This window comes from Lottia gigantea (assembly GCF_000327385.1).
Source record: "Lottia gigantea unplaced genomic scaffold LOTGIsca_4, whole genome shotgun sequence".
In the NCBI taxonomy this organism is placed as follows: Eukaryota; Metazoa; Mollusca; class Gastropoda; family Lottiidae; genus Lottia; species Lottia gigantea.
This window is the reverse complement of record NW_008709379.1, coordinates 6,161,335-6,174,050: the sequence shown is the minus strand read 5'-3', so window position 1 is coordinate 6,174,050 and position 12,716 is coordinate 6,161,335. Positions and strand designations below refer to the sequence as shown.

Here is a 12,716-nt window from a genome sequence, read left to right as displayed (position 1 = left end):
TCATATTGACCTGGGAAGTGGCGGTGTCAGTAGTGATATAGATGGGTATAGGTGGAATACTGGTGCCTCAGTAGAAAAGTGGTTTGCACATCCCCACTTTAATTATAACAAGTCCAATTGTCTACCTTTTTTCTCCAAAATATGTGTCGGAATGCACAATATGAATTCATTTTTTTTGCTAAAATTTTGTTGAGAGAACCTTCAAAGACGCTCTATGAGAGGCTTGCTACCATGATGTACACCACCTCAGAGTAGCCTAAATTTGAATTCAGCCTCAGCAGTTGTCCCATCCCCCATTGAGTCAGTCTGCCCCAAGGCTATTGTACCCCCAGTCTCGGAAGGCAGACACCGTCACTGAAAGAGGTTTAAGTAAAACATTATCTAATTTTAACCTAGCAAAATTATCGAGTGTTTGAAACTTGATAGAAGAACCAGTGATACACGCTAACATTTTGAACATAAATGAAACATAAATTTCGAACCATTGAGATCTTCAATGCCTGGTGGCACTGGCCCCCCTCGATAATTATGTGGCCCCTACTCGTCCCCTCCACTGAATGCTTTATAGAAACGCCACTGATTGATACTTCAAAATGTGTGGAGGATTGGACATTGTCTTCACATTGGTAAACATTGGTTCATCACAGAATTTTATCAGAGACGAAGTGAAGAGTGCCCTAGTTCCTGGGATTGTACTACACCAATAAACTACAAGCTTCCAATCTTCAATATTTATTTTCAAATATGGATTTTCGTATTGCAGAAATTAGGAATTTAGTAGTTTAGTAGTCAATTGAAAATATAAATGAAAATCTTCGTTAACAATTGAGCCTAGGTTTACGTGGTCTACAAAGAAAATTAATTAAATTGGCATAAAATGCATACATAATAGGCTAGAATATTAGCAAATCTACTCAGTCTAATAGTGGGAACTTAGCTGAATGGGCTAATAATTGGCTTGGTCTCCTTATTTTAAAGGCTAATAGGAATCATGCACGTTTGTTCACGCACGCCATAGCAACTTTTTATGTTTCCGGAATTCCCCAAGTCTCATGTTTTAGAATGAATTGATTGGCTAAAATTTACACTGTCACTATTAATAACTTATGACGTAAGCATGACGTAATATAATAAAAATACTGGGAAACACCGACTTTCTGTCTGTTTCTAAACAATAAGCTAATATAATTATAGGTTTACATTAATGTATACGGTATTGAAATATCTGAAAATATTCGACGGGAGTAATGGTCCTTGTACTCCGAAACGTGTTTGGAAACCATAGTTTGTGAATGGAATATTAATTCCTGTCAGTCGCAGTGATAATTGTAACATACTAATTTAATCAAAGCTGTTTGGATGCGCTAATTTGTATTGACTGGCGAAAAATCAAAAGTTTGCCACTAATATTACCAAATTAACATATTCGACATTTGACAAACGTTGCAAAATTGCTCCTCGTCTACTTTTTATGTGTAACGATAATCACACGCACGTACAAGGGCTATATGTTATCGAGGGGCTAAATGCAAAAAAAACATTTACTGCATAAACAACATTGATATACTCGTATTTCAATAAATGAACACAATAATATATCATAATGTAAAAAAGTTAAATAATGACCATCTAATGTTAGACTGTAAATGAAAATACATTTTATAAGTAAAAAAAGTAGGCTTCACTGAAATAAAGAAAAAAGTGGGAAGGTTATAGTTCCATTTTAACTAATCGTTTGTAGAGCCAATGATTTTCAGCAGACTGCAAGTAACATTTCCCAAGCAGTTATTACCGATAGTCCGATTATGTTCTAGTGGGTACGGTTAGTATGAATTTTACAATAATAGGGCGCAAAATATTTGGTTTTTGACATTTGAATTTCAAATTATAGGTCTGTCTTATTGTATGTACATGTGCATATTAGTGTAGAGTTGGAATTTACTTTGAAATGACCTTAACTGTCCAGGGTTTCGTAATTTCAATCAACATATCCAGTATTATGCTGTCCCCTACTTGGACTTAAACTCTCATAGCTCGGTGGAGCTGACAACCCACTGTTATCGGACAATGCCGTGGGATGAGTTGGATAATGGTTAGGTTTGGACTCCAACTGCTGCTGTTGTGGTTGCGGTTGTTGTGGATATCCAGGATCTGCTTGTTGTGGGTATCCGACAGTTGTCTGTTGTGAATAACCCGGTGCTGGCTGTGGATATCCTTCAGATGGCTGACCTTGTGAATACATGACCCCCGGTTGACCTTGTGGATAAGCTATACCAGGTTGCATATAACCTGTCTGAACATTATTAGCTGGAATAGAATAACACGATGTCATAATACATCCAATTGTAGCATTTTATATCATGTTGTCTTTCAATTGTACATACTCGAATACAGATCTGGTTATTATATTAAATCCTTAAAAACAGCTTTAAATATTAAAACAGCCAACCGCAAAAAAGTAAATAATTGCGCGAAAAAACAATATTGTTTATATATTATGTGGTATTTTTTTAATGACTTTTAGTATTGGTAGAATTTCGTTTTTCTGGCTGGGCCTGTTGCTGGAGTTGGGTGACTGATATTTGCAACCAATCCTTACAGCATTGAACTGCAAGTATCTAAATCGATAATAAACCAACTCTTACTACAAGTATTTTAATCCATAATTAACCAACCACTGGCGCCTCTACTGGCTACTCTTTGAAGGCGAAAATATTTGTATAGTTTCTGGTGCATTTCACGTGCATGCGTTAGAGAGGTGAAATAAAAATTTTGTTGCTCTATTTTTCTGATCCTTATTAACGAAAATTAGAACATGGGACTCGTCGTGGGTAATTTGTTACCGAGACGGGACAATGAGTTTAGTATTATAACCTTCATTAATACTGATAATGCGGCTCAACTCTGAACCATCTCTGATTTCATGGAAGGGCAACGAATGCATTCCAGTATTATAGCTCGATGAAGGAGATTTCCCTTCAGGACAGTTTGAATTGATTCATCTATCATTTACATTCAACCTATTAATGTTCTGATAATGCATTCAAGTACGTCAATGATAATAATGCTATATAATACCTAGAGCTTGGATTTCCAGGCTATTATCATTGTGTTTATTTAAGCATTGGACGATGTTGATAAAATTAATTCAGTTTAATTACTTATCTAATTAATTAGATTTCTAAATACTGTCGTTTACGTAAACTCGTACTTTTTCTCATTTCAGATCTTACAACATTCTTTAACAAACGAGATTCGTTCTGATGTGGGTTTATAGCTTTATTATTGTTTGTTCTATATTCAATACATATGGCGGTAAAAGCTTCACATTGCATTTGACTGGTTGAAAGTCATTATTACTAGTATAAATGCAGCACTATGCAAAAATTAAGGAATTGTATAGGCCTAATACATATTGACTCACTTGAAATAACCATTGGTTGCATTGGAGTTGATCGCACAACTGCTCCAGCAGCACCCCGTCTTCTACGACAACAACATATCACAACGATAACAATTACTACCGTGACAACAAAGCCTACGGAGCAGATTATGATCCAAATAATACTTGTTGCTAATCTGAAAATAAGAAAAGAGTTGTAGTTTCCTAATTATAAACTGAATCAGTAAGAACCTGGTGAGAGGTAGGGTTACATTAATATATAGAATGTGATAGATAACAAGGGGAATAGAGAGAATTGTTGAAATAGTGAGATAGATAACTGAAATAAACCTGAGATTTAACAACAGTGATCTCTCAGTTCAACTAAATTTTTGGATTTTCTATAATGTAAGATAAAGATTTATCAAATCATGAATAAAATGACGTACCCACTACTACTATAGGTACTACGATAGGTATAACTGTTATAAGTATAATAATATGATGAACAGCACACATTATACCCTGTATATTTACAGCATCCATTGCTACAATAGCGATAGCTATTATATAACGCGCTTGTTTTACAAAATGTACCAAAAGACTCTAGAAAAAGCAAAAATATTTTTTTTAAATATTTATAACATTGCGATATGATAAATAGCAAAACTGAAAATAAGTTAACCAAAACTTGAGGATTGATAATATTGAAAATACAGATTTTATTTTACAGAAAATTGCTATTTGATTAAAAAATTGATTATTGAAACAGAGATTCTGAAAGTGATTAACTGTTGTTCATTAATTGAACATTTTAATATGTATAAAATATGTATGAAAGTATTTTAACTCTATGGTTTAAGCACATTAACTAGACTTTGAGATAACAGAATTGATCATCATTCAGTGACTCCTTTTCAACCAAGGAAGATGGCAGTGGCTGAGCCAGCCTTCCGAGACTGGGGGGTACAAATAAGGGCAGATTGACTAAATGGGGTAACAACTGTTGAGGCTATTTCAAATTTTGACTACTCTGTGGTGGTGTCATAGTCGCAAGCTTCTCATAGAACGTCTTAAAGGGTTCTCTCAAGAACATTAGAAAATCTGAATTGATTTTGTGCATTCTGACACATATTTTGGAGAAAAAATGTAGACATTTAGATCTGTTGAAAATAAACAAAAATTGGGGGTGCAAACCACTATTATAGGGGGGGGGGGGCAAATCTATATCAAAGCGTCCAGGCTACATTGATTTGAACCTGTTGTAGATGTAAAATGTACAGATTCTTAGCCCTTGGAAATTTTCATCGATATTTTCATTGTATAGTGTTTCGTGTTGTGTTTTGGATTTGATTTTTACTGACGTAAAGTTTCTGTCGACCTTACAGCAACTGAGAAGACTTCTCACTACACATGAATATTTTAATAGGTTATATATTTGCAATAGTTTAACGACAATCAATGAATCAAACTTATAGTAAGAATCTAGCATGATTTATTATACTAATGTATAAGTAAATGATATACTTTTCACCTGTAATAAGAGTCAATAATAATAAAGATATTCCTAGTAATAAATCCATATTCAGGTAGTGTTTCTCTATATTCTAGTTTATAGAAAACTGTCGATACAGGCTTGATATTATGCAATCTAACAACAAGGATGTTGAATATTTTCTTTCCGTGACGTATTAAATTCAAAGAGAAGGTAAACAGTGTCACATGTTAAGAATGTATACGCTTCGCTTACTATCCCAAAATAAATCACTATAGAGGTACACAATAAAGTAGGCCTATTCAACGTTGGTCTATGTAAATAATCTACTTCTTTCTTGAGCATAGTGTATTCAATCACAATAGCATATCACGTAACACGCTCAATATTATATAGAAATAGTGGCCTACTTATCATCGTATTATAACCTGAAATATTTTTCTTCATTATTGCGGCAAAGTTCGTTGATTCATTTTTTTCTAGGTCTGGCACCAATAAGTCTTTTTATTAAAGGCATTTTATATGGGTGTAACAGCAGTTTAGCAAACGTTCAAAAGTGTAAAACTTCAATTCAATATCTTCTTCAGCCATTTCCCGCTTTACACATTCAAGATTCTGGACTAAGATGTTAATTTGTGAGAGATTAGTCATAAGAAACAAAGACTAATATCATTTTGAGTCATGCCCATGAAAGGCAGATCTTTAAAATGATCAATAATGTTTGTAATGCCCTTGGAAATTTTAATGTTAATTTTCATGTATATCGATGTTCATATAATACGATCTGACATAAACATTATTTTAAGCACGCTGTAAAAGGTTGCCTGGAAATAAATTTGGTATTCAAAATCATAGATATTTGTTACGTTGTTTAGTCGAACGACCAAATTCAATTGGTTACGATTTGTCTGTTGGTGGGTACGCATTATTCAGAAGAAAAACAAATATGGCGGCCTCCGGAGTGGATGAAGTAGCTAACGGAATAATTCCTTCAGCTCAGACTCCCAACACCACCACCTCTAATCAAAATCAAGTGGAACAAAAGACAGCTGGTGTACCACTCAGTGATTTGGTTTTACAATTAGAAGATTTCCCTCCCACGGTATCCTAATTATGTCTACTTGAACTCCTTTCTACTCTCAGTGACGGTATTCTTACTACAGTTTGTTACACTCTCATTTCACTCACTGATTAGAGACATTTGTAAATGATTCAAGATTGGCAACATATAATTAACAGATCCATATGGCTGGACAGTACTGGTAATGCTATAAATGTTACCATTAGCTGTACAATAAGGATATCACATTCCATCAATGTTGATATCCTAAAATGGACATTGTGGCAGTTTCACCCTTTTCCGTTGTCGTTATTTATGTGAACCTTGGCAGAAAGGTACTAAGATAATTAGTCTGTATGCATCCTGAATATTCGCTTAAGGTTGTGTGCCATTAACATATTTTATTATGGAACCGGTACTATATATAGTGGTGTCAGTGGTGGAGACAGGTTTGCGTCCGAGAGGGGGTGAAACATCTTAGATTGCCGAATTTCTAACCTGGTTATGAGATTTTTGCCCAAAAAACATGCTTTCAGGGCTGTAAGGGGAGGGGGGAGAGGTTGGCTACCCACTCTGCCCCTTATTTGGCTCCACCAATGGGAAGTGTAACCTATATTTGTGCATATAACGATTCAACACCGTATTTCATCAAAATGTAAAAAACGCAAATTTTTTTTTTATGTCTTAGAAGTTTCAACAGATATTCTACAAAATAATTAAAATTGGTTTGTTTCGGTTTTCTTTATGAATCCCTCACTTTGACGCATATCTCATGTGTAACAAACTCGACAACGACAACGGCTGCTAAATGCATCACCTCTTTTTGTGTACAATTTTTGATCTATAGACACAGCTTTATGGAACAACAATCATTGGTTAAAGTTTTATGCAATGTTTCAACGTGTTTCCCCTGTCGTCCTCAGGTACATAATGAGAAGAATTGATGGGCAAACTATATATACATTAATGCTTATTATTAAGAACACACAAGAGATAAATGGTTTGTTGATACATTACATTAAATTTTAACAGGTACAATAAGAGGTACATAATTCTTAAAATAACATACAGGCTGATTAAGTAAAATAATTGAAATAAAGTAAATGAATTAAAAAAGATTAATTGAAGATTCAATAAACAACTATTGCTAGTATTGGAGTCTTTTATTAATAGAAATTACATTGTTCATATAACTAACTATGTTTTTTATTAAATTGAATACATTTATGAATATGAATAATTACAAGTTGATAAGTTTATCATATGCATGCGATAAACAAACACCTTCATCTCTGTTAAGGTCAGGCTGATATCTTCTGATATGGATAGTTTCATGAAGTCTCCTGGTTTTATCTATGTGCTTATTGATTGTCAGTATGTTGGTGTTGTCAAAGTTGACTTTATATCAGCCTGACCTTAACAGAGATGAATAGATATGTAATTTCTATTAATAAAAGACTCCAATACTAGCAATAGTTGTTTATTGAATCTTCAATTAATCTTTTTTAATTCATTTACTTTATTTCAATTATTTTACTTAATCAGCCTGTATGTTATTTTAAGAATTATGTATCTCTTATTGTACCTGTTAAAATTTAGTGTAATGTATCAATAAACCATTTATCTCTTGTGTGTTCTTAATAATAAGCATTAATGTATATATAGTTTGCCCATCACTTCTTCTCATTATGTGCCTGAGGACGGTGGGGGAAACACATCGAAACGTTGCATAAAACTTTAACCAGTGATTGTTGTTCCATAAAGCTGTGTCTATATATCGTACTCACAATTGCTAAATGCCATTCAAAGACTTTAATGTTTGATCTATAAATAAGTCGATTAAATCACGTATGGATAACCAGTTGAATAATTAACTTCTCTTAGTACATCTTTAATAATATTTCATTATAACTAATGACAACATTGATTTAAAAAGAAAAAATAGTGACTGACAAAATAAAATAAATAAAACATAGAAGTGATTTATTGCTTAAAGTCATTGAAACAACATAATAATATGACCCACATTGTGTTCCATAGAATTGTTCTGCTGACAAGGAATCCACAAGTTTATTATGTGACTTCGTTCATTTGACTACATTCTAGCAAATGACACTTGAATTCTGATTACAGCTTTGGATTATAAGAAGGCTGATCAAAAATTATGATATTTGGTAATAATTAAAACCTACTATTTTGTATTTTTTCAAATACATTTTACCTTGCTTAAAACTACTGGAGTGGATTTGTTCTACTCGCTGACATTGTGCAGACAACCCATGTTTATCGAAAAACACGCAAATGCGGAGGTCACGCGAGGTCGCAAATTTAAATTTTAATCATTTCCGAAGATGCACGAAAAATAGGTTAGCACAAAATTAGGATACGTAATCTGTATATACTGTAATCTATCTCATATCTTCATACGTTCTGATATCAATTGCAATACATAATTTCAGATTCCTGATTCTGTAACAGCTTATTATTTGAATAAATCTGGTTTTGATTCATCAGATCCAAGAGTGTAAGACAATTTAACATTATGATAAATTTTTATACATATACAGACGAAGGCTCCCACTTATTAAAGGGACAGGTGTGCAATTCTTTTGGTCAATCAGAAATGGGAATTTTTAATCTAAGCCAATCAGAAATAATGTTCATAGCTGACTGTCAAAATTTTAGCCTTCAATTCCATGTGGGTTCAGAATTATCTGCATTTGAATGAAAGATACTCTGTGATATATATAAAAGACATATACGGAAATAGTGAAGACTCAAATCAACACCCCAAAATGGTGCATCTGTCCCTATAAACATTCAGAAATTTTAAAAAGAGTTTGATAAGCTTATTGTTTCACCTTTCATACTGAAAATTTGATGTGTAGCTTTATCCCTTTAATTTTTATTATTTCAGAATCAGACTGGTTTCTTTAGCAGCTCAAAAGTTTATATCTGACATTGCAAATGATGCTTTACAGCATTGTAAAATGAAAGCTTCAGGTCAAAGTTCAAAGAAACAAGGAAAGGTATGGTATCATTCAGTCAAATTCTAGGATATTATCATACATAGACTTGTATAGTAAAAGATAATACGTTTGATAAACGTTCATGAATTAATCTTGATTTGCTGACATATATTGTATATAATCAACCCATAGTTAAGCTGTGTTCACTAACAAGCCTTATAACGCTGGGGTTACAGTTTTCAAAATTATAATGATATAGCTATTCACACACAGCACTTCTTATAACACTTCTGTGAGTCCGAAATATTCGAAATATTCGCAGATTGTTTTTCCTTTCCTACTTCTGTTGTCAAGCGTTGATCGTGGTTGCAATAAAACTTGCAGAGATTTAGTGAGAAGATATCGAGGGCCAACGTGAAGGTGTTTGCAGGAATATGCTAGTTTACCAAAGAATTGCAGAATTAGTGGAAGCTTGCGGGTACGAACACTCAGCCAACCAGTGCTGTTCAAAGGTGAAAGCCTTGAAGCACTAGTATTACAAATTCAGAAACAATGAAAACAAATCAGGTCATGGTGCTTGGCCTTGCATGTTTTGCATCGGCCCAGCCATTTTGGAATTATGACCTTGACATCGATGTAAGTAGCGATAACTCGGCTATATTGTTAAAAGACAGTGTGAATACACGCTTTTTAACCTTTGGGAGAGGGATTTCTCTGGAACGATCTACGGAAAAAGTTGTGAAAACGCTTTCGGTGTAAACACAGCTATAGTAAAGTGCGTTTTGATTTAATTGATGTCCAGTAGTTGCAAATTCTACCCACTCAAAATTATGTGAGATGGGTGATAGTGATAACTGGATATGTAACATGGATTTATCATTTCTCAACTAGGTGCCAGAAATAATTGGAATCTGTGAACTGATTGTTCTATAAGGTTACTCAATATTTCAACCCAGTATCTTTAATAAGATAAAAGATATTAATATTATGTTTTAAATTTCAGGATAAGAAGATAACATTAACAATGGATGATCTTACCCCAGCTCTTGCTGAATATGGTATTAATGTTAAAAAACCCAGTTATTTTCTTTGAAGAAACAAACAATTTTTTATTTCTAGAAGAAAGCATTTAGAAATGTATAAAGATTGATTCTATCTTATATTGTTCATATATAACACTTGTAGCTGATAGTCCTTGATTGCAGATCAACTGAAAGTTTGGAAATACCTGCTTTATTTTGATTTGTCAGAGTTCATATTACATTAAGTTCATGTGTCATGCAAACACATAGTCCCATGAGATTTAGTGACGTCATAAATTCTAACTAATTGGTATGGACTATTGACATGCAACAAAGTTGTATTACTTTTGAACAGATAAAAAAAAGTTCTTCCTAATCAGGATTATCTGAAATATTGAATCAGTATTTATTAGGAAAGCATCTACAAGTATTATTTGTAAACAAACATATGCTTTTGGTTTCTTATGAGTTTTGAATTCCTAGTACCACCACCTTGTATATTTTACATGTTTTATCATGGTTTTGTCATCATTATCATTTTGTAAATAATTCATTTGTGAACTTGTTCTATTAAAGAAGTATGAATCTGGCTCATTTAGATCCAAGTGATATCCTAATAATTAAGAGTCTGTACCTGTATAGATGAGATAACAATTCTGTCCTTAGCTTAGTATTTACCTTGATGAGCTGAATGTTATGTGGTCGACCACCCGTCATACTAAACACTATGTCATGATGGTTGCATTTTTCGTCACTGAAAACTGGTTCATCAATTTAATTTAGCTTTGATAAATCCACACTTCTGAAAAAAAAAGGATAATACCTGCCATTTTGACTGGCCTTAATGGCATTTTCGTTAGGCCTAATAAAGATGTAACTGTCATTCAATATAAAGACAAGTGCATCATCAGCAGATCCTCTGGAAGACAGTGCTGAGCTGGAACATGTCATGATAGATCCATGTGCTGTGAGACAAGGCTGCACCTGTTGGTATCCAAACATTATAAAAACGCGTTAAAAGATTTATTTAGTTGATAATATTTAGCCTGTATTTTGATGAGAGAATAATTCGACGTCCGTTCATATTTCATATTTCCACGTGAACAGTGGCGTGGTTCTCAATTTTTCAACGGGCGCCAAAAGCCCTTGTTAAACCCTCTCAGCAAAAGTCCGCAATTAGCACAGCAGTGCCCCTCACTTATTATGATTTTAGATATTCAAAATGTTATAAAAACAGTGATGAATGATATTTTTCTTTCCCGTCTTAAAAGGGTCAACATATACGCAGATAAGTTGTGATAACGTTTTTTATTCATTTTATTGGCGATCTGTGCGACTCAACAATATAACTAATTGGGAAGCTAAATTCATGTAAAGGTGCCAATTACCATACATTCTATAAGATGACTCGTGTATCGAACTACATTTGTGGGTTATGAATTTGTTTTTGTCGTAGTAGGCTATATCCAAGAATATTAATTGACTTGTTGTTATTACCATCATGAATGTCATTGTAAACTAGCAAATTTAAATTTAGTTTCAAGAAGGATACCAAAATCAGTATTCTAGAATGTTATCGTTTTCGTCTCTTTGATATTGCACGCATGCAGGCGAAGGCTACATGAATTTTCCATAAATAAATTTACAGAAATCTGCAGAATTTGCTGTTTTTCAACAGAACGTCTATGGCTAAAGCTGGAAGCATTTTGTCCAAATAATGACTTTGATTTTGGCACGATGTGCAGTAGAACTTATGAGTTTTACAAGAGCATTTCCAAAGATAAAGCAAAAGTTTGTCAATTGGCCCACATCTTGATGCAGATGAAGTTGAAAGAATTTAAATCGATGAACACCTTGAACACACAGACATGTCAACTAGTTACCAGGAAGCTCTTAAACAGCTGAACTCATCTTTTCTGCCCAGAAAGGAGTCAAATCTTGCGAATATTTCCCGAACAGTTATGAGGGATGAAGTTCAATAGCTTCTTCTAATGTTGTTTGGATTTGGGGTTTCGTTTTGCAGTTCGGATCGTTAGTACTTGGTTTATTTACCTCCATGGTGCAAGACCAATTAAGGACTCCAGCGATAAAGTAATTGACGCATTCGGGCAAGGGCCTCGAGAATAACCCCGTTGGTCGCCGGTAAATGTAAAGTAAACGCTAGAAAAAGTCCCGTAAAATTAAAAACTTTACATCAGCCGCTATCAACCTGCGACATATGCGATCCAAGACAATCCAAGCGACGAGGGACATTCCCAACTCAGAAGCTGAATTTTTGAAATTTTTGGATTGAATTCGCGCGATTTGGTGCGTACTTTTTTGTAAATTACTTGTTATTTTCAATGAATATTGCTTTTGTTTGGCATTTAGGCTAAATCATGAACCACTTCATAGACTAGCGTCGCTGAGACTTAATACTACTTGTATCAATATTGTATCCTATTCTATACATGAAAATGGTAACTCTGTATCGTGGGTTTACGGGACGTTTGGACCTCCAACAGTCTCCCAAATCGATCTGTTGCCAACAGGTGGATTCGATGTACACAATGTATTTTCGAGAAGGGTTATTTCTTAGAACAATGTCAATATGACCTTCATCCAGGGTTAAACTGATGATGATGATGTTGATTACATGTACCTCAAATGAACAACCAACACCAACATCTTTTCAAGCAAACATATAAAAAGTTCTTGTCACGCATATCACAACCTTATATTGCGATCTCTCTTAAAAGCGTCTTCCAATGAAGGTGTTTAACATCCTGTATAAGTGAGGTTCTTTAAA

The 12,716-nt window shown here is 33.9% G+C and overlaps 2 protein-coding genes across 2 annotated transcripts; one reads left to right on the top strand and one right to left on the bottom strand.

Moving 5' to 3' along the window:
* Nucleotides 1–716: 716 nt before the first annotated feature.
* On the bottom strand, nt 717–5,028 carry LOTGIDRAFT_228869 (hypothetical protein). The gene is made up of 4 exons (XM_009059935.1): nt 4,917–5,028; nt 3,832–3,988; nt 3,425–3,579; nt 717–2,307 (listed from the first exon to the last, which is right to left on the bottom strand). Exons 1-4 carry the CDS (start codon nt 4,963–4,965, stop codon nt 1,979–1,981), a joined length of 690 nt encoding a protein of 229 aa, XP_009058183.1. The 5' UTR covers nt 4,966–5,028; the 3' UTR covers nt 717–1,978.
* Nucleotides 5,029–5,811: 783 nt separating this feature from the next.
* LOTGIDRAFT_182759 (hypothetical protein) lies at nt 5,812–10,521 on the top strand. Its single transcript, XM_009059934.1, has 4 exons — nt 5,812–5,979; nt 8,397–8,461; nt 8,855–8,966; nt 9,910–10,521. The coding sequence occupies exons 1-4, from the start codon at nt 5,824–5,826 to the stop codon at nt 9,997–9,999; spliced, it is 423 nt and encodes a 140-aa protein (XP_009058182.1). The 5' UTR covers nt 5,812–5,823; the 3' UTR covers nt 10,000–10,521.
* Nucleotides 10,522–12,716: the final 2,195 nt, after the last annotated feature.

What these genes read in the sequence shown, in the direction of transcription:
- LOTGIDRAFT_228869 (XM_009059935.1), bottom strand. Translation starts at nt 4,965, where the DNA reads ATGGATTTATTACTAGGAATATCTTTATTATTATTGACTCTTATTACA. An exon ending in ATTATTGACTCTTATTACAG is followed by an intron (nt 3,989 to 4,916) that starts GTGAAAAGTATA and finishes TGCTTTTTCTAG; the next exon opens with AGTCTTTTGGTACATTTTGT. An exon ending in GCAACCAATGGTTATTTCAA is followed by an intron (nt 2,308 to 3,424) that starts GTGAGTCAATAT and finishes ATTCTATTCCAG; the next exon opens with CTAATAATGTTCAGACAGGT.
- LOTGIDRAFT_182759 (XM_009059934.1), top strand. Translation starts at nt 5,824, where the DNA reads ATGGCGGCCTCCGGAGTGGATGAAGTAGCTAACGGAATAATTCCTTCA. An exon ending in TAGAAGATTTCCCTCCCACG is followed by an intron (nt 5,980 to 8,396) that starts GTATCCTAATTA and finishes ACATAATTTCAG; the next exon opens with ATTCCTGATTCTGTAACAGC. An exon ending in GATTCATCAGATCCAAGAGT is followed by an intron (nt 8,462 to 8,854) that starts GTAAGACAATTT and finishes TTATTATTTCAG; the next exon opens with AATCAGACTGGTTTCTTTAG.